This window comes from Bos taurus, chromosome 2, assembly GCF_002263795.3.
Source record: "Bos taurus isolate L1 Dominette 01449 registration number 42190680 breed Hereford chromosome 2, ARS-UCD2.0, whole genome shotgun sequence".
NCBI lineage: Eukaryota > Metazoa > Chordata > Mammalia > Artiodactyla > Bovidae > Bos > Bos taurus.
In genome coordinates this window covers 135,237,602-135,258,611 of record NC_037329.1, presented here as the reverse complement: position 1 = coordinate 135,258,611, position 21,010 = coordinate 135,237,602, and the positions used below count along the sequence as shown (strand labels likewise).

The following is a 21,010-nucleotide window of genomic DNA, read 5'->3' as shown; positions in this document are numbered from 1 at the left end:
GGTTGACCAATCCCAGGCACCAGCTTTCCAGCTGGAGGCCAGAGCTCCAGGCAGCCAGCCCCAGCCCCTGCACGTCTGCAGGCATTAGCTGCTTAATGAATTGGTGCTGCCCGGGCTCTGACCCCAGCTGCTCCTCAGCAGCACTTCTCCTCCCAGCAAACCTCCAGCAGCTGCTACAGCCTCCTTAGCAAGGGGGAGGGCCCTGGCCCATAAGAGGGGCGGGCGGTGGGAGCAACCCCTGGGTTGTCAGAGGTTACCGTGCCGGGTGGGGGTAGTCAGCCCAGAGGGCTGTGCCATGGCCTTCCGGAACATCGTCCCTCTGTCCCTGGACAGCCCAACCCACGCTGTGTGTGTGCTGGGCATGGAGATCTTCTTAGACATCAGTGGGTGAGGAGCTGGGAGCGGGTCCGGGCGGGGAGGCTGGCGAGGCTCTTTGCCTGGGGCGCCCTTGGCTTATGCGGGAGTCGGGGGTTAACTGCTCCTTGCCTGGGCTTCCCTTGGCTTACACGGGAGTCGGGGGTTAACTGCACGCTCTGTAACCTACCCCGCTGTCCTGCTCCATCTCAAGGAGCCGAGTTTGGGTTGTTAGGGCCTCCCAGTCCTGTTTCTACTGCTCCTAGGCTGTGGGGCCTTGGAGGCACGTGCCCTGCCCTCTCTCGGTCCCCTTCCCCATGAAATGGGGTGAGGGTGACCCCTGAGGAGGCTGTGCGGACTGATGAAGGAGGCTCCTGTGAGCTGGAGCTGCCATGGGAGGTGACTCTCAAGGCCCCTGCCTCCCCCTGGTCATGGCACAGACCTGCCGGGCCTTGCTTCTCCCCCGTAGGGAGCCCTCGTGGCTCAGACAGGGGGCCCTCCCCTCCTTGGAAGGTGGGCGTTCATGAATAAGATGTAGCTTGGGAACTTCCAGAGCATCCGCGGGAGGTGGGGTCTGGGCTGCAGCTTGTCTCAGGCCTGCACAGGGGTCCTGGGAGCAGGGCGTGGTGAGGGGAAGGCTGACATGTTAGGACCCAAAAGTGCCTTGACTGTGAGTTGGAGGGCCTCAGCAGCGGAGAGGCGGGGGGCACCCCCTCAGCTGGGCTCCGGGACGAGAAGGCGGGGCTCCTGTGCGCCAAGCTCTGTCTGCTCGCCCGCCCCCAGGTGTGCCCCGCGGGCGTGCGAGTCCTTCTCCGTGGACGCGTCTCTGGGGGTCGTGGTTCGCGTCTGCGGCGCAGACCCGGTGGAGAGCAGGGAGAAGTCGGCCGCGCCCCGTTGGCCCCTGTCGCGCCCCACGGACGTGCTGGTGGCGATGACGTCCCCCAACTTCGCCGAAGACGAGGGCAAGGTAGGCCTTGGGGTGGGGGGAGGTGAGGGCAGCTCTCCCAGGAGGCGCTAACAAAAGCCCTGGGGGCTCCCTCCTGACAGCTGGGGTTTCCTGAGCTCCGAGTCTGAAAAATTCAGAGCCAAATGCTTTGATCACCTTCAGTGCTTGCAATCAACCTTTGACCCCATTTTACAGACGAAGAAACTGAGGCACAGAGTCAGGGAAGCACCCTGCCCAAGCCAGTAGCTGGCCGAGCAGGGATTCAAGCTCAAGTGTGTCTGTCTCCTGCATTCGTGCTTCTGACCACCGCACTAGCTTCCAAATTAGCTTTTTTAAAGTCTGGCCTAAAAGGTTTCAGCAGTAGGACTCAGGCTTTTTGGCTCAGGCTGGTCTCGCAGACATGGAGCCTCTTGATGAAACTTAAGAGCTACCACAGGTCCGATTACCAGGTCACGTTTCCCGAGGTCGGCGTTCCCTCTGTTCATGTGTGAGGAAACGGAGCCCCAGCCTAAGGGGGCAGACCCAGGATCCGAGCCCGAGCCCATCCTCTGGGCAGGATGCCGCCCTGATGGGGCCCGTGGCAGAGAGGTGGACTCTCAGCTCGAACGATGGGCTCAGCTAAATCTGAGCGGTTAGTGGTGGCTGAGTAATTAAAATCACCCGATGCCCAGGCCTCGGCCCCTGCCAACCAAACCATCCCCTGGGCCTCATAGCTCCCAGGTGACTCCCGTGTGAGGCTGAGCCAGCACAGCTGAGGGAAGCACGTTTAGGACCCAGGGGCTCTTGTTGCCAGAACGTTCCAGAGGATAGTCAGCAGGGGGCTAAGCTGGGATGACTGAGAGGGAGTACACAGCACCCTCTACACCCGTGCCCAGGGCAGGTGACTCCCCAAGAGGCAGGTGAAAAAGTGGCTCAGTCATGTCTGACTCTTTGCAGCCCCATGGACAATACAGTCCATGGGATTCTCCAGGCCAGAATACTGGAGTGGGTAGCCTTTCCCTTCTCCAGGACATCTTCCCAACCCAGGAATTGAAGCCAGGTCTCCCACACTGCAGGCAGATTCTTTACCAGCTGAGCCACAGGGAAGCCCAAGAGACAGGTAGGACACTTATCGAGCGTCTCAGATAAGGACTGAGGCTGTGATGTGGCCCAGCTGAGCCCAGGGTGCCTGAGAAGCGCCTCTGCTCAGGGCTCCGCCTCAGCAGCACCAGGACTGAGATGCTTACCCTGGACTCCAGCTAACAGCTGGTTCTGTGCTTCGTGATGAAGGCCTGTGGTCAAGGCCAGAGCTTTCTCGAAAGTATGAAGACTCCTCTGCAAGCAGAGGTCGCTGTGAGACCCAGGACAGGCACCCCCTACCCCCAGCAGCCTCTTTCTGGGCAGCTTGGCCCGTCAGAGGCCCCACATCCTCACGGCCCATCTTATGGAGTCCTAGGAGGGGTGGTGTAGCGGGCAGGACATGGAGGGCAACTTAAAGCTTGACCTCTAGAGCTGCACAGCCCAGATCATAAATCCGGTTCCACCCCTTTTACTGGCTAATAGTTTAGTCCTGATTTCTCTGTCCTGTGGTTAGAGCCCGCCTGGACGGGCAGTGGTGAGGCCTTGGTGTGGAAGGGCTTGGTGGAGGGTCGTGGCGCATTACACCGGGGGTTTTAACAGCCCAGTCACCCTGTGCTGGCTCCCGGGAGACACTGGAAGCTCAGAAGCTGTGACGTGAGACTGAAGGCAAACGGCCGGAGCCGGGTACGGGGCCCTGTCCCCGGCCCGTCCACTAATGCTCCGGGGGTCCTGGGGGGTCTCCACAGGTCATGATCTTCTACCACCAGCCCGACGAGGATGCCCCCATGGCCACAGCTGTGCTCCACCTCACAGGCATTGGTGAGTGTCCCCCGGCCCAGGGGGAATGGCAGGGGCTCTCCCTGTAACGAGACGCCCCTGTGGGCTCATTCAGTGCCCACTTCCCTCAAAGCTCAGCCGCTGCTCTGCCAGCCTCACTCGCTCTCTAAGCAGAACACAGGCCGTCAGGACCCCTCGTGTTCACGTCCCCCAGCCACCTGTGTCAGGGCCCTACGGCCGCTTCTCTTAATAGTCGGTGATGTCTGGTCCCAAGCTGATCTTAGCGATGACAAACTCTCCCTCATTCAAGAGTATTCCTTCAGCAGCTCTTACTGTTGGAGCAAGCCACCTCCCCTCCTGCCCTCCACTGTATTCTTTCAAAAAAACTTTTGTTTGTATTTTGGGCTGCTGCGGATCTTCGTTGCTGTGCCGGGGCTTTCTATGGCTGCGGGAGCAGAGGCCGCTCCCCAGCTGCGGGGCTCGGGCGTCTCACGGCAGCGCGTCTCCTGTTGCTGAGCACCGGCTCTGGAGCTCAGGCTCGGTAGCTGTGGCCCACGGAGCTCAGTGGTCCCGCGGCATGTGGATCCTCTGGGACCGAGGATCGAACCTGTGTCCCCTGCACTGGCAGAAGAGTTCTGTATCACTGGACTGCCAGGGAAGTCCCTGCCCTTTTTTAGATTGTTCCAGAGCAAACTATTCCCTTAATAGAAACAAGTTGTGATGCCTGTTCTCTTAAGGAACTAGCTATAATGTCTGCTTTTAGACCTAATTCCATGGTGTCTTCAAACTCTGCCCCCTGCCTCTCTGCATCCTTAGCTCTTCCTCACCTTCCTCACCTTCCCTTGAGCCTGCTCAGACCAGATGCCCACTGCCCCAGGTACCAGAACAGCCTCTCCTGTCCTCGCCTCGGTGGCCCACTCTCCTCCCTCTGGGCCTTTCTGCAGCATTCGTGACCCTGGTGGTCCTCTCGGGAGCCGTCTCACCTGGAACACTACAGAGCCCCTGTGCCCAGATCTCCTCCTCCACGGCTGCCCTTTCCTCCCCAGATTCCGGTTCCAGATCCTTCGTTGGCCACACCCACGCCCCCAACCCGCCTGGCGGAGTGCTGCAGGCTCGGGCAGCCCGTGGGTGACTCAAAACCCCCTAGCCCAGCGTCTCCCATAAACTCGGAGGCCTACCGGCCAGCGTAGCCCCTTGAGTGTCTGAGCAAAGTCTCACACCGAATGACACTGGGCTGACTCCCCCTACCCCAGACGTCTCTTTCCTAATAGTCCTGGCGTGCGGCTCGATGGTAGCTCCGTCCTTGCAGCTGGTCAGGGCCAAGCCCTTGGGTTCACCCTGAATTCTCTTCCCCGAGTTGATTGTGAATCTTGCCAGGTTACCTCAAGTCTAGCTCAGGTCCAGCCACCCGCCGCTTCTGAAGCTCTGAGCCTGGCCTAAGCCCGGTCACCTCTGCCCAGGTCACTGATCAGCCCTCGGCGAGGTCCTCAAGGGGGTTCCCCGCTCCGTCCTTGATCTTCTGCAGGTCCAGTCTCAGTTCGGCCCCTAGAGAGGCCCCCTCTTTAGAAGGCTGTCTAACATTTCTTCCAATCAGAGCCTGCTCCTGCTTGCCCATGCTCAGGTTAAAGCTGGCATCATCACTGCCCACGCAACCTACCCAGCCTGGCTCCAGGCTCCCTCTGACCCCTCTTTCTCTTACTTTGCTCATCCTGTTCTAGGTACTCTGGCCTCTGATCTTGGAACTTGCCCCCGTGCGCTGCTTATCCTAACAGCTTTTACCCCAGATTCTAAGACGGGTCACTTGTCTCCTGCAGGCCTCTGCTCACACTGAGGAGGCTTCTCTGATCTAACACAGGTCACTTGTCTCCTGCAGGCCTCTGCTCACACTTAGGAGGCTTCTCTGATCTGACTCTGAGACACCCCGCTGTCCCCTTGTTCCTGCAGCGTGTCACCATCGGACATGACGTGCCTTTTGTTTCTTCACCCCTTGCCACTGTGGTGTGTGCCTGGGCACACGCACGCATCCCTAAGATCAAAGCAGACAGGGCCTGTCTGCGTGCTGCCGGATCCCGAGAACCTAGAACGGTACTTGGTTGGCAACAGGCCTCACTGAGTGGGCGGCAGCAGAGGAGGGCTGTTCCCTTGGCCCTGACATTCCAGCTGAGAGAGAGCACCCTAGATGTCAAGAGCTATGAGCTGGGGTAAAGCCACATGGTAATCAGTAGGGTTGGAGGAGGATGCGGGAGGTGGGAAATAAAGACCCAGGAGGAGCCTCTATGGTGATACTTGGCAGCAGGCTAGATCCTCAGCCCTAAAGGGGCTTGGAATTCCCACATACTGAGCCCTGGCTGTGACTCAGCGCCAAGAGTGTTCCTGATGTCTAGGGAGGTGGGCCTTCCAAGTAGGCATCACCGGGGAAGCAGCCAAGAGGCACAAACGGCATCGTGACCACAGTGCCCCTGTTCTGTGGGCCCCCGGGAGGTTGGGAGAGACCCACGGATGCCTGGGACCCTCCAGGCTGGCTCACGAGACGCCGTCTGTCTCTGAAGAACGGTCTTCTAAGCCAGCAGCCTGCCCCAAAGGCTGGAGGACCCTACCACCAGCCGGAGGCCACCCGGAGGGTCCTTGCCCTCAGCTCAGAGGCTGCGTCCGCAGGCCTCAGTGGCTGAGACCGCGTCCCCTCTGTTGCAGAGCTCTCCCTGGACGTGGACATCTACCGCAGCGGGCGCTTTGAGGCGGCCGACAAACAGGCTAAGGTGAGGCTGGAAGCAAGCGCAGACTCGGCCAGGCCTGGCCCACAGGCCCATTGTGGCCTCTGTAGTTCTTTTTTTTTTAAGATTTATTTTTTAATGACCATTTTTAAAGTCTTTATTGAATTTGTCATATTACTTCTCGGTTTTTAATGCTTTGGTTTCTTTTGCTGTGACGGCATACAGGATCTTGGCTCTCCAGTCAGGGACTGAACCCACACTCCTGCAGGGAAAGGTGAAGTCCCAACTGTTGGACTGCCGGGAAGTCCTGTGTCCACAGTGTCTCTATAAAATATATATATACACACACACACATATATATTTGGCTGGGCCAGGTCTTAGCTGCAACATGTGGGATCTAGTTCCCGAACCAGGGATTAAACCCAGGCCCCCTGCTTTGGGAGCATGGAGACTTAGCCACTGCAATGCTAGGGAGGTCTTAGTGTCTCTTAAGTCAAATTCAGTTCAGTCGCTCAGTCGTGTCCGACTCTCTGCGACACCATGGACTGCAGCACGCCAGGCCTCCCTGTCCATCACCAACTCTGAGTTTACTCACTCATGTCCCTTGAGTCTCTGATGCCATCCAACCATCTCATCCTCTGTCGTCCCCTTTTCCTCCTGCCCTCAATCTTTTCCAGCATCAGAGTCTTTTCAAATGAGTCAGCTCTTCAGGTGGCCAAAGTTTTGGAGTTTCAACTTCAGTATCAGTCCTTCCAATGAATATCCAGGACGGATTTCCTTTAGGATGGACTGGTTGGATCTCCTTGCAGTCCCAGGGACTCTCAAGAGTCTTCTCCAACACCACAGTTCAAAAGCATCAATACAAATCAGAACGGGTGGCATCAATTTCTAACACTTTCAAAAAATTAAAATGTCAGTAATTAGGTGTCACTAGGCTCCCATCCTAGCCTGGTCATGTAGCCAGGTAGGCCAGAGGGTCAGCTCTCTCCTCAGATGGAACATGTCTCCTCAAACCCACAGGGGCTTCCCCTATGACTCAGCCAGTAAGGAACCCACCTACACTACAGGAGACCCAGGAAACACAGGTTTGATCCCTGGGTCAGGAAGATCCTCTGGAGGAGGAAATGGCAATCCACTCCAGTATTTCTGCCAGGAAATCCCATGAACAGAGGAGCCTGCTGGGCTACAGTGCATGGGGTTGCAAAGAGTCGGACACAACTGAGTGAGTTACACTTTCCTCAAACCCTACCTCCTGGGACCCTGAGCCAAGGTTGGAAACTAGTAACCTACCTAAATCTTCGCCCTCCTCCCAGCGCTCTTACCTGATGCTACTGTCCCATTTTGTAGGCTCTTTGAGTTGACTCTGATGAAGAGTTCACCCTGGAGGAAGGCTTGACTCTGCCCTGAGGTGGAGCAGTATCTATAAAGGTGAGGACGCACCTGGCTTTGGCCTGAACAAGTGTTCCTGTCTTCTTTACAGAAAACCTGGGTCTGGGGCCCTGGTGGCTGGGGTGCCATCCTGCTTGTGAACTGCAGCCCTTCTGTCTCAGGCCAGCCCGTGGACAAGAGCAAGGTGTTCTCCTCTGAAGGTGAGAACGGGCCTCTGACCGAGGCCCATCACCCCTGCCCTCCCTGGGCTCCGCCCCACCCTGCAGCAAACCAGACTCCAAGCTGACTCCCTGCTCTGGGCCTCTTGTCAATGGATCGAGCCGGTATCTGGGCAGGAAGGGGCCCGAGGCAGGAACACAGGCTCCGATGTCAGAAAACAAACTGCTGTTACTTCCTGGCCATGAACCTGAGTATGTGAACTTTCCTGGTTTTGTCTCCCCACCCTGTAAAACGGGGGTCATACAAAGGACATCGTGGGGGCTTGAGGACTAAACAAGGACCTACAAGGCGTAGGCCAGACACTTCCTGAAAACCCACTTGTAGCCTGGGGGCAGGACCCTGAGTGTCCTGACAAAAGCCCTCTTAGATCTGGTCCTGATCTGTGATCAGGATGTAGATCCCAAGTCTCAGCTGTAGGATGGGGTGTCCTGGTTCACACCAAAGCTGGAGGGGAACCCCGGCTGGGCTGATGTGCCAGGCCCTGATCTAGGAGTTTGTGGGGACCCATCTGCCCCTTACAACGGAAAGGGTAACTGCCAGCCTCACTGGAGTAGGCCCCCAGGACGGCAAGCTGCCTGTGGCCATGTGGGAGGCGAGTGGCAGAGACAGTGACGCGGGCCTGGGCCAGGGCAGGAGGTCAGGGGTCTTTGGAGCTCCAGTGTTAACACAAGCCCCCGACCCCCAGCCCTACTGCCCCCTCCACCCCTGGGGCTCTGGCCTCCAGAAGCCCCTAAACCTTTACCTTCTCTCTTGTTCAGAAGTAAAGAGTTTGTCCCAGATGGTGCTGAAAGTTCAGGGGCCCAGCTGCATTACAAAGAATTACCGGGTGGTTCTCCACACCTCCAAGGAAGAGTCGGAGAAGGCAAGAGTCTACCGGCCACAGAGTGAGTGAGTGTGAGCATGTCAGGGCAGGTTGTGGCCATCGCCGCCCAGGGCAGGGTTCCTGTCAGGTTGCTAGGGACCTAGGGCAGCAGCTCAGGGTCTGTTGCAGCCGGACGTGTGTCCCTGAGGCCCTCTGGCTGCCGCCCCCCAACCCCACGTGGTTCTAGAAACAGAGCCACTGCTGTGAAAGCCGCCACTGACGATAGCCGATGTGGTTGGGAGACGATGATGCCAAGTCAACAGGAAAGTCTCGGTCCTCGGAGCCGGTCATTACGCCCTTGAGAAGAACAGTGGAGACACAGTCCGAGTAGAGTTTCCTGGTGGCCCAGTCGTTAGGACTTGGAGCTTTCACTGCAGTGGCCCGGGTTCAGTCCCTGCTTGGGGAACTAAGAACCCGCGAGTCATGCAGCGTGGCCAAAAAGCCAGTGAAACAGGCAAGCCGAGTGGACACAGGCCACGGAAGGGACCTACCGTAGAGGGACGTGTATGGCGGCAGTAACTGGCTGAGGGCTGGCACAGCCGGGCAGCGGGGTGGGGGCTGGATCTAAACGTGGCGGAACACAGCACATCCGTGTGCAGACGGGACCCCCCAATGGAGGTGGGACGTGGATTTAGGAGAAGTTACAGGAATGAGTAATCAGTACTCTGAATACAGGAAGTGCACGAGTTAGTGGACACAGAACAGTGTTTACACGTGCTGTGAGGCAGCTCTGACTGATCACGGCCTCAGAGGTTGCAGGGTGGCGGTTTCTCCAGTGGCTTGAATGCCAGGGTCTGAGGTCTCGGTGGGCAGCTGGCAGTGTGTGCGGGGGCGTGGGGGTAACGGGTCTTGGAAGACAAGGGGAACACCAAGGGCAGTGAAGGCGGGGGCTGGAAATGGGCCCGTAGAAAGGTCTGAGGCTGGGATGAGAGTGTGGGGAGCCGAGAAGACTGAAGAAGGTGCCAGCTCTGTTTTGCAGGGGGCGTCTGAGCTGTGAGCCTTGACGCCGGCGTCCAAGGCGGTGCAGACCTCGAGTTCATTGAAATAAGGTGGCAGAAGTGGACTGGAGGGTCTGGTCTCTGGTGGAGATGGTTCCCACCACGCTAGGGGTAGAGACAGCCGTTGCTGGAACAGCCCACGGAGGATGGTGAGGGGTAGTCGGGTACAGGGGGGAAGGCGGCAGGTGGCATTATCTGAGAGCATGCCCGTCAGAGGAGTGGGAGTCCTGAGGAATGAAGAGGTGGTCTAGAAGTGCCATCGAAGATCAGAGGGCATCTGCCCCACCTCCAGGCCAGTGGTCCACGGAAGGTAGGAGAAAGCCGCACGGTTCAAGCAAGTGCCTATTCGGTGCCCTGGGGCACCAGCTCTAGAAGGATAAGCGTGTCGCCTGCTCCCAAAGCCCAGGGCGATGGACAGAAAGCCAAGCACCGAGCAGGGGCTTGGGATGGAGGTGGGGAGGGCACAGGGGAAGCCAGGCTGAGCAGGGCCAGGCCCGGGCGGACGAGAGCAGGACCGAGCAGGGGCTTGGGATGGAGGTGGGGAGGGCACGGGGGAGCCAGGCTGAGCAGGGCCAGGCCCGGGCGGACGAGAGCAGGAAGGGCCTCCAGGCAGGCTGAGCAGGGCCAGGCCCGGGCGGACGAGAGCAGGAAGGGCCTCCAGGCGAAGGTAACCGCTGTGGCTGGTCCTGCTGCCGCCTTATTTTTGTTTTAATTTGGCCTTCTTGGGTCTTTGCTGATCTCGCAGGCGCTCTTGCTGTGGTGCGTGGGGGCTGGGGCACAAGTGCTCAGGAGTTGTGGCATGTGGACTTAGCTGCTCCGCAGCATGTGGGGTCTTAATCACTTGACTGAGGATTGGGCCGGCATCCCCTACCTTGCAAGGTGGATGCTTAACCACCTGGACGCCAGGGAAGTCCCCGGCTGCTTTTTCTGTGTGACGCGGATGGTCGTTAAGCACCTGCCCCCAAAGGGGCGAGGATGCCAGTGAGCCCAACCCCCCACTTAGTGGCCAGTTTATAGGGAAGCCCACGGGGAAATCGGCTATGCTTCTAGATGTGAGAGAAGGCCCCAGCAGAGGGGAAAGACCCAGGGGCGGGTGGCCACACCCCAGCCCTGCAGGCAGACGGGAGCAGGGGATGTGGGGGAGCCTCACCCCTTCACGGCCAGGCCGGGCCAGCGAGGAGCCCCGCAGGCAGACGGGAGCAGGGGACATGGGGCAGTCTCATTCCATCACGGCCGGGCCCGGGCCAGCGAGGAGCCCCGCAGGCAGAAGGGAGCAGGGGCCGTGAGCATGCGTCCCCAGCGCTGGGGTGGCCGGCTGGGCCGCCGCACACCCTGGCCAAGCCTGCACCGGCACCCCTAGTGCCTGTGACGAGGCTCTTCTGAGCCGCCTGGAGCCCGTCTGCCTGGGAGCCACAGCCCTGCTCGGTGATCGCTGTTACAACCCAGAGCAAGAGGCTGGTGGCCCGGGCCTGGGCCCTGGCTTGTACTGGATGAGGCTCCCAAGCCTGTCTCTGAACAGTCTTTCACCTTGAAGACTTATAACACTCTTCCCAAGTGGGTCAAAGCATAGAACCACCATGAGCCTTCACTTCCTGAAGGCAGGTGTTTTTCTGAGTCCCAGCCCCCGGCAGCTCTTTAAAGAGCAATTGGCCCTCACTGATGAACAAACATCTAACTATTCATTAAGCCCCAAACGCCAGGAACCTAGGGGCACAGCCAGCCCGGGGCTCCCAGCCTGGCTTCTGACCCGAGGAACGTGACATCGGGTGTGGTCTGCCCTCCTTTCCTTCTAGATGATGGTTCTATGACCTTCGAGTTGATTCTGGGGCCTGAGCAGCACGCCTACACCTTGGCGCCCCAGTGGGATGAAGTGAAGGGCACCTTGAGGGAAACCTTCTACGTTGAAGCCTTAGAGTTTCCATCCGCCAGCTTCTCGGGCTTGATCTCCTTCTCGGCCTCGCTGGTGGAAGAGTCTCAAGACCCGGTACGACCCCGCTAGTAGCCAAGCAGCCCTCGGGGCAGGGACTGTGGAGGAAGGAGACCTCACACAGCCGGGCAGAAGATGGGGGCACGGTGGGGCCGGGGTGGGTGTGCTGAGCTGAACAGCTAGAGGCCTCGGGGGAGGGTGGGCGGGAGCCAGGTCTTCCATCGCAGCGCGGTGTAAGCGGGACCTCGTCTCGCACTGCAGCTGGTCCCAGAGGCCGTGCTGTGCAAGGACACAGTGCTGTTCCGGGTGGCCCCCTGCATCTTTGTCCCCAGCACCCAGATGCCGTTAGAGGTGTACCTGTGCAGGTAGGAGACCCCGGCGGCCGGGCCGGGCCGCTTCCGTAACTGCTATGTCTGCGGCAGGGCGGGAAAGGGCGACTAGACCTCCCACCAGGAAGGTGAACTCCTCCCCCCCGAGACGGTCATCCAGGGCTTGTTTGGATACTTAAAGAAGGGCTGCAGCAGTGACCACGACGGTCCCCGCCTGCTCTTACTAAGAGGCAAACAGCAGAGTTCCCCATAGGATCGAGGGCTATAAAGCCAGGTATTAATAAAGGGACAGAGGGTAAGGCTGGGACTGTTCCAGCAAGGAGGCATGAGCTACCAGGAGACAGTGGGGAGAGGGGGCGGGGAGGACGACAGGCGAGGTGGACAGGGCTGGGCGTGCTTAGGTTGTAGCCTCTGAGGCTGCAACAGACCCTCAAACACTGGGTTTTTTTTTTAATTTGGTTGTGCCGGGTTCTAGTTATGGCATGTGGGATCTAGTTCCTGACCAGGGATTGAATTCAGGGCCCCTGCATTGGGACCATGGAGTCTTAGCCACAAGACCACCAGGGAAGTCCCAGGAAGGCTGTCTTTTTTTTTTTTTTTTTTTTAAGGGAAGCAAAAAATAATGGTAATGGATAAGATCCAGCGGAGAAAGGAAAACTTAATGGGGCAAAGAGCAGACAAGTCACATGGCCTTAAATTGCCAGCCCACCCACTTTCTAGGAGGGAAAGCGGGACGCACTGATGGGAGGAAGTGTCAGAGGTGAGAGGCTGCCTGGCGCCAAGGACCTGGTGAAGTTGCCACCTTAGAGACTTGCCAGTGTGGGGTTTCCCCAACTGTTTTCAGTAAAGAGTTCTAGAGAAGAATAAATACAGAACTAAATCCAACCAGGGTGGGGGTTTTTCCAGGCAGATAAGCCCAAGGAGAAGGACGAGCATGTGATTGTTATGGGGCATCACAGACTCGACGCAGGATATGGAGAAAGGCGAAGACATGGGCCGATGGGATAAAAGCGGTTGAGAGCCAGGCATCCCGGTGAGGTCGAGCTGCGGACCCAGGGAGCAGACCGAGTGAGGGGAAGATGGAGGTGGTGGAGCGGGACGGCTGGTCTTGGAGCTGGGGAGACCACCAGGATGGGAGGGCAGAGATAAGACCTTGTCAAGTCCAGGATCGGAAGAGGTCCGGTGGCCTGGATGTAGCATCTTATGGCAAGGACCTCCGTCCCTCCTCCAAACCCAGTGGAGGGATAGGATAGAAACAGCTCTGCCGTGGAAGGGGCTGATAGGGGAGTAGGGTCTGCTGAGGAAAGCCAGGCTTCAGAATGAGAAGGGAGGAGGGCAGAGCTTGAGGTATTCTGACAACTGATATCCAGGTTCCGGGTGTGTCTTTGCCTTCTGTATCTGAAGACAGAAGTTCACTCACAGGAGGCATCTGCTGAAACTCTGATCTGAAGACTCGCCCGTGGGGGAGGTATTCAGGCATGGCTTGACCCAGCCTTGCCACAGATGGTGTGCGAGCCTGGGGCTGCATCTCCCCCCCAGCACGCACCTCAGACGTCCCAGACCTTATCAAGCTGCTCCGTTCCCTGTAGTCTTGTCTGTGTAGAGCTGAGAAATAGGTTCATTTGGAACACGAGCATGGAAGAGCAATTCAAGTTTTGGATCTGGAGTAGACTCCAAATTGTTTACACTTCCCAAGGGTGACCGTGCTGGCCTTCAGTTCATGAGGACCTGTTTGTAGAATGGGGTGGTCTCAGTGTCCGCCTCAAACATCTTCATTTCTCTCCAGCACTGAACGGGGGCGCGCTGTGGGCCTGTCAGCCTGGGGCAAAGCCCCAGGGGCAGATAAGGCCTCGGGGCTCAGCACCCAGACCCGACCCCCTTGTGAATATGACAGCCGCAGGGCCATCCCAAGGGGGAACTCGGCTTCTCGAGGGAAAAAACGCAGCCTCTGTGGGGAGAGAAGAGACCACCCCTGGGTAGACTGAGGCAGTTCCCAGACTGCTGGGCAGCGGGCGGAAGGGACTGCAGGGCAGGGACGAGCCGGTCCTAGGACCCCAGAGCAGAGACTGACGGTAGTAACTCTTGATCTGACTTCGCCGTGGGCTGGGCAGAGTGAGGCTGGGGCGGGCACACCCTGGGCGTGCTAGCCGGGGCTCCATGAGCGGGGGGACAGCACTCTGCCCCCCTCGAGGGCAGGGGCACCCCTTTCCTCTGGAACTGAGAGGTCACGGCAGGTGGGAGAGTTTGGCGGCCTCCCCAGACCGGCGCGTCTCCCGTGGCAGAGAGCTGCAGGTCCAGGGCTTCGTGAGCACGGTGACGGAGCTGAGCGAGAGGAGCAACAGCCAGGTGGCGTCCGTCTACGAGGACCCCAACCGCCTGGGCCGGTGGCTCCAGGTAACAGCCCTGTGGCGAGGGGCGGGGGCGGGCCCAGGAGCGACACACAGCAGGCCCCGCCAGCTTCACTCAGCCCCCTGGCGGAGCTAAGCCAGGGACGGCCCTGTGCTCAGCGGGGGCCGAGATGAAACGACCTGCCCAAGCCCTAGCCACTAAGGGTAAAGCTTAGGGTCCAGCCTCCTCCCCTTCCGGAATGTTCATGTTCGGGACCAGAGGACACACAGCCCTAAGCCCCAGGTTTCCGAGGACCTGACATCTCCAGCTACAGGGTCCAGCTCAGCCCTGGCTGAGCACGAAGTGTCGAGCCCAGCCTTTTGAGGCCCGGTTCTCTGCTCACAAACGAGCCCCGCTCTATGTGGCAGAGATGAAAGAATACCGACCTCTGCCCCGATCTCACCTCAGCAGAACTCTAAGTGCTGTGAGAGCGGGAAAGCGAGACGATCGGATGAGTTCCTAGATCAGCCTCGGGGCTGTGGGTGCTCACGACGATCCTCAAGCTGAGGAGGCAGGGGCTGGCTGTGCAAAGGTTGCGGTGGGGGTGGGCTGGAAGTAGGAGGCCCTCGGGCACAGAAACAGCTGACATCCACCCCGTGTGGAACAGAAGAGCTGGTGTGGCCAGACCAGACCCAACAGTCGTCAGAGCTAAGAGCCGAGTTTTATTTATTGGGGAAATATTAAGCCAAGTTAAGGAAGGGGAGAAACCAATCCCAAGCAAGGTGACACGGAAAGATATGAATCAGGGGAGTTGAATACTCTGACTTAGGGTTTTAAAACTTTCTTTTTGGCTGTGCTGCACAGCACGTGGGGTCTTAGTTCCCTGATCGTGCCCCTGCAGGGGAAGCGTGGAGTCTTTTAACCACTGGGCCAGCAGGGAAGTCCTTGACTTAGGTTTTGAAGAGACCCTCTGGTTGAGAAATAGAGCCAACCTTAGGAAGGGACAAGAACAGAAGAGACGCTGATTGGAGGGTCTTGCAGTCATACAGGCAAGAGGCCGTCAACCCCAGGTGGCTTCACCTGAACAGTCCCAGAGAGGAGTCCGCTGGGAACAGATTTTGGAAATAAAGCCAGCGAGGTCTGTTCATGGACTAGGGAGACGAGAGGAGGAAGAATCTTGGATGACTCATCAGGGCGACTGGTCAGGGAAAGCCCCCAAGGCAGGGGAATGCCTGAGCAGGGTTTTGAGGGTGGAGCAGGAGTTTGCAGGAAGCCAGGGGGAGTCTCTCTGGACCCAGAGGGGGCCCGGGTAGAGGGAGCATTGGGAAAGGAGCTGATGGAGCGAGAGAAACTCACCCCCCATCTCCCTGTCTCCTCCAGGATGAAATGGCTTTCTGCTATACCCAGGCTCCCCACAAGACTGTCTCCTTGGTCCTGGACACCCCTCGGGTCGCCAAGCTTGACGATTTCCCCATGAAATACTCACTGGTGGGGGCTCGATTTGACTGATCTGAACTTGGTCCGCCTTCTCGGGTCTGGTGCCTGCCGGGAAGCGATGGGTGCCGGGGAGAGGGCCCTGGTGGTGCCTGGGGGAGGCGTTGGGACTCTACCAGGAGTCTGGAATGGGTAAGACGGAGGCCTGAAGCCCCTGTCTCCTGACGGCCACCCCGGCCGGGTCTCCTTCCAGAGCCCTGGGGTTGGCTACCTGACTCTGCACACCCAGGACCACACGGTGGCCAGCATAGATGTCGTTGGGAAACTGATGGTGTCCCCCCCTGTGAAGGCCCAAGGAAGAGAGTACCCTCTGGGCAGGGTCCTCATTGGCAGCAGCTTTTACCCCAGGTGAGGCAGGAGGCCAGGTGGTGGCTGCCTTAAAACCAAGGGGAGGGACCCTCAGAGTTCGCCTGGATCCACCTGATTCCCAGGGGACTCAACGGGTCATCTGCTCTGGGCCTTAACCCATCAAGTCAGGCCCCCTGAGTCCTCATGTAGGAGACTGGCGGGAGAAAGGCAGACGAACCGCTCATTCCGAGTGGCGATTTCCAGGGTTTCAAAGGAAGCACATCACATTTGGTCGGCCTGTTGACCCAACGGGATGTACTGCCACAGACGGTGTGGCTAGATTTCTTGGTGGCTGTTCATCTGTTATAGAGCCAGGAAATACTTGCGTCCTGGGGCTCAGTCTTTATCTAGAATCCCTTGGCTCAGTCCTGAGTGGAGCCAGAGTAAAGAATTTCAATTTTTATGGAGGTGTAGTTGACTCACAATGTCTTAATTTCTGCTGTACAAAGCGACTCAGTTATACATACACGTGTTCATATTCTTCTCCATTACGGCTTATCGCAGGATGTCCAATGTCGTGCCCTGCGCTGTGCAGTAGTAAGGGATTCTTAATAACCACCGTCCCCCGCCACGGCCTGGCCAATGGTTAGCGCACCGTATTACCTGAAGGTTGCCTGGCTCTCAGGGAGCAGTTGGCCGCCAACCTGGGCCACACCACCCCCGGGGCTATTCTTTCCACCTTCCCTTTAGCAAGGACTCCCGGAACGTGAGTCGGAGCCTCCAGGACTTCCTCCGTGCCCAGCAAGTCCAGGCCCCGGTGGAGCTCTTCTCCGACTGGCTGATGACCGGCCATGCCTGCGAGTTCATGCGCTTCATCCCCGCACAGTACAAGGTGGAGGGCAAAAAGGTCTGTGTCGGGGGCAGGCGGGGATGTCTCCCACCCTCTTCCGAAGACTCCTGCAAGCTTCCTCCTCCTCTGTTCCCCAGGACTTCCGGCTGCTCCTGGCCAGCCCCAGCTCCTGCTACAAACTGTTCAAGGAGAGGCAGAAGGAGGGCTATGGAGATGCGATGCTCTTTGAAGGGCTTAGGAAGGACCAGCTCCTTTCTAACGGTAAGGGAGCCCCTCGGGCCCCTGTGTCCTTTCCAGACGGCCACCTCCGCTTTGTCCCTCCTGATGGAAGGGGTCCTCAAGAAGCATGGGAGCATAAAACACGCCATCTTGGAACGTCGTGTTCCCTTTCAGGGTAATTCTGGTGGTGTTAGGGCAGATCAGCCAGAAACCCTGGGGCAGCTGAGAGGCTGCTAGGATATATACAGCGGGGAGCTTAACACACGGGCGGCGCGTGCTCCAGGGGGACAAACCAGATGCTACCAACACCAGCGTCTGGACCTCCCTGGGAATGCCGGATTAAGTATCTGGGCGTGGGGACTTCGGGTCTCTGGTTGCCCTTCAGGAGGACGAAGTGGGCGGACTGGGGCCTCTGCCTTTTGGGGACCTGGAAGGGGGGTGGCGGTGCTGCTGTCGTTCAGTGTGGCCTGAGGACGGCAGCTTTAGCGCTCCAACTGGGAGTCTGCTAGAAACGCAGAACTTCAGACCAGTCTTTGGGGTGGGGCTCAGGATCTCACTGTCTGAGGACTTGCGCAGGCGACCTTGAGCACGAACTGCCTGTCACACACCAGTGACCCTGTCGTCTCAGTTGATGGCAGAACTGGGCAACTGAAGAACAACGTTGAATAACGCGGTCAAGACCACAGGCGGCAGGCAGCCAGGTCGGGAGGCAGGGGGCGCCCAGGCGGGCGCGGGCTGATGGCGCCACTAACCTGGCCCAGACTGCCTGCCTCACAGCCTGTGGCAGGCTCCCCCACTCCAGCCAGGGACGGAGGGGCCGGTTGTGGCGGTGGGCGTCCTCCTTGGCCTTTGACGGACCCCACTGGGTCTCCAGCTGTGACATTTGACCTAGAGTGGGCCCCTGGAGACGAGTCAGGCCACCCGCCACAGCCCCTGGCTGGCATGGCAGCCTGACTAGTGAGCTGTCCCCAGGACAGGAGTCTGCCCAGCCCTGGACCACGGTGCCCACCCCTGACGCTCAGCCTGCCTGCCCTCTCCTCCTTCCTACAGGGAGGGAGGCCATTACCATCAACCAGCTTCTGGCTGACGAGAAGATGAGGAAGCAGAATGACTATGCAGAGGTACGGACCAAGGATGGTGGGGGGACCTGCTCCAAAAGGCGGGGGAAGGCAAGGACCACCTCAGCAACGGGTCCCCAACTGCACAGTGATAACTGACCGAGCATCACGCACAACACCCGACTCTAGTCCTCACAGGGACCCTATGAAGTGACCTTGCCTTGTCCACGCGATGGCGAGGCTCAGAGCTGATGCCAGTGAGCTGGGAGACTGGTCTGAACCCCAGGGTGGCCCAAGTCAGCTAGTGTTGGACCAAAGTCGGGGCTCTCTCAGCACCCCCAGCTTCTACAGGAAGCTCTGAGCTCCAGAGCACCCCGGGGCCTTCTCGACTCTTCCTGGATGAAACTGCCCGGCACCTCAAATCTTTGAAAACGCGAATCACGAGCTGTGAGAAGCGGATGTCCCAGAAAGTAAAACAACCTCCTATGGGGAAGCTGGGGCCTGAAGGGCAAGGACAGGCCCAAGGTCACCCATTAGCACAATGCTGCTTGCCCCACTGAGTCCTCAGGGCTCCCAGCCAAGGCATGCACTGCGCTGTGACCTTGGAAGCAGGGGAAGCTTCTGGGCACTGCAGGGTGGGCAGCAGCCAGGTGGGGGTCCAAACAGCGCCCCTGAGTCCTTGTGACACGCACCCTGGGCGTAGGGTCGTGAGCCCTTTGTCATAAACCTGGGAGGTGGCTCAGGCGTTGGGTATTAGCTGGTCTGGGGAGGGACGTGCCCGGCAGTCCACTGCTGGTGTCCGTCTCCCTGACAACGACCTGAGGACCGCTTTTGCCCTCGCCCAGGTCCCTCACTCTAGCCAGGATCAAAGCCCAGGGGGCCCCCACGTTACCATGGAATTGGGACTAGGAGCCGGCCCAGTGCTGACGAGCTGGCAGATCCTGGCCTGAGAGACCAGGTGTCTGCGCTGAGCCCCGCTGCAGAGGGCCGGGCCCCTGCCCGCAGTCACTGCCAAGGAGGCCAGCTCCTCGGGGCTGCGCCTGAGCGCCCTCCCTTCCTGCCCCCATCCCCCGCAGAAGTGTATCCATCTGAACCGCGGCATCCTCAAGAGGGAGCTGGGCCTGCAGGAGGAGGACATCATCCCCGTCCCACAGCTCTTCTGCCTGGAGCACATCGCCAACGCCCCCCCCAGCGAGCAGACCAAGAAGCTCTATGCCCGGCCCTACTTCCCCGACCTGGTGAGGGCTGTGGGCTGGCTGGCCTCAGGGCTAGACTAGAGGAGGGGCCCCGCAGACAGCGGTGCCTGAGAGGAAGGGGCGGCCCCCCCGTTAGGGAGACCCCTGCAGGGAGCAGGTGAGCGGGGCCCATCTGCTGGCCACAAGACCAGACAGTTTCTCTCGTGGGGTCTTCGTGCATCTGCAGCACCCTCCGATTTAGAACAGGAATGGGGCATTTGGCAGTGTGGGTATTATGAGAGACCTCTGCTAGGCCAAGCCTCTTCCAACCGTGGTCTACACCTGACCTTTCTCTTACCACTGTGACTCCTGATGGAGGCGCCTAAAACGACCTGAGACACCTGTCAATTTCTTAAACTCTAAGCCCTGGGGACGCAGGACCTGCATTCAATCACTAATGGTTCTTTTTACAAAACCAGGGAGGCCCTCTGGGCGTGGAATATAGGAGCCTTTCCTGGCCCGGGGAGAAGGGAGGTGTGGGTAATGGTGGGAGAAGCTGTGTTTGAGGAAGAGACGCTGGAGTGTGAAGTGGACAGAAGTCCAGTGACGAAACCAGGGGTAGAGAGCATCCCAGCAGAGGCAGGCGAGGGGACACAAACGCGACTGAACGTCCAGGCAGGAGAAATGCAGTACAGGGGGCCGGGGAAGCTGCGAAGCTGGGCCCCGGCCGGGCAGGATCTGGTCTTGCTACTGAGAAATGCAGGAGTCACTGGAGGGTTCAGCGGAGTGGGGAGGTTTGCTCAGAGGGATGAGCAACGCCTGCCTGAGCACAGGCTCGGGGAAGGGTGCGCTGTGCTCGTCTTTCCTAGCCCAACCGCAGACGCAGCTGCGTTTTCCCTGCACTGAACCCCGTGGTCTTCCTTGAAGCCTAGAGAACTGGGGGGCTTTTCCTCCACGGCTCTGACCCCTGTCCAGGCCTGACCCACCTAACCGCCCCCCGACAGCTGGAGATGGTCGTGATGGGCTTGAACCTGGGCATCCCCAAGCCCTTCGGGCCCCGGATCAACGGCACCTGCTGCCTGGAGGAGCGGATCTGCCAGCTGCTGGAGCCGCTGGGCTTCCAGTGCACCTTCATCGATGACTTCGACTGCTACCTGACCGAAATCGGAGACTTCTGCTCCTGTGCCAACATCCGCCGGGTGCCCTTTGCCTTCAAGTGGTGGGGCATGGTCCCGTAGACCACGTGAGCGCCGCCAGCCCCGCCCCGCCCTGCGCAGCATGCAAGGCCTGCTGTCGCCCCCCCGACAGCGTGATTCGTGCTCTGCTCAGGGGCCCCCTTCCTCTCCCTATGCGTCTCCAGCTCCCCGTTGCTCAGTGGTGGCAGCGCTGGCAGCCTGAGCCCCTGGGGAAAGCTTGGAAACGGCCTTCAGTGGAGAAGTTACTGAAGGCCCAGTAAAGTCCTAGCTGTTCTGACTGCACCTTGGCCGTGACCTCCTTGTTTGGGGCGGGGGGTGGTGGGGACAGGGACTAACCGCTCAGGACGGAAAGTGAAACAGCTGGGACACCCGGGGTCAGGCTGCCTCGGAGCTGCCTGGAGCAGGAAGTGGCTCGGCTCGGGTCACGGTCATCTTCCCCAGTGGATCTTGATGCTTGAACCGCACGTGAGACTCTAGGCTGGGAGAAGGGAGAGGGCTCCCCTTTGGCCAAGTGGGAGCTGCTGGGGGCCAGTCCTAAGGAACTGACCCTGGGCCTTGTGGACAGGGGGCTTCAGCAAGGACAGGCTCCAGTCACCTGGGTGGGCAGGTATAGCCTCTAAAGGGCAAGCTGTGCCTCAGTCCCTAGGAAGCCTGAAATGTCCAGGAGAGAAGGGCCCACTCCTGTGTCCACAGCACGAAGATGCTGAGGTTTAACCACAGCTGCTCCTGCCCTGCCCCCTGGAAGCTCCAAGCAGTCCAGACACTGGGAGTGGGGTGGGGCCGACAGGAGGGGCTGATCTGAGTACAGAAAGCAGCTGGCATCTCAGGGAA

At 59.2% G+C, this 21,010-nt stretch overlaps 1 protein-coding gene across 1 annotated transcript; it reads left to right on the top strand.

Annotated features, from left to right (window-relative positions):
• Positions 1-217: 217 nt before the first annotated feature.
• PADI6 (peptidyl arginine deiminase 6) lies at positions 218-20,461 on the top strand. The gene is made up of 16 exons (XM_002685797.6): positions 218-387; positions 1,138-1,321; positions 3,106-3,178; positions 5,828-5,892; positions 7,328-7,436; positions 8,214-8,339; positions 11,109-11,299; positions 11,504-11,607; positions 13,854-13,965; positions 15,280-15,387; positions 15,587-15,741; positions 16,432-16,588; positions 16,669-16,792; positions 17,801-17,871; positions 18,885-19,046; positions 19,988-20,461. The coding sequence occupies exons 1-16, from the start codon at positions 296-298 to the stop codon at positions 20,219-20,221; spliced, it is 2,067 nt and encodes a 688-aa protein (XP_002685843.1). The 5' UTR covers positions 218-295; the 3' UTR covers positions 20,222-20,461.
• Positions 20,462-21,010: the final 549 nt, after the last annotated feature.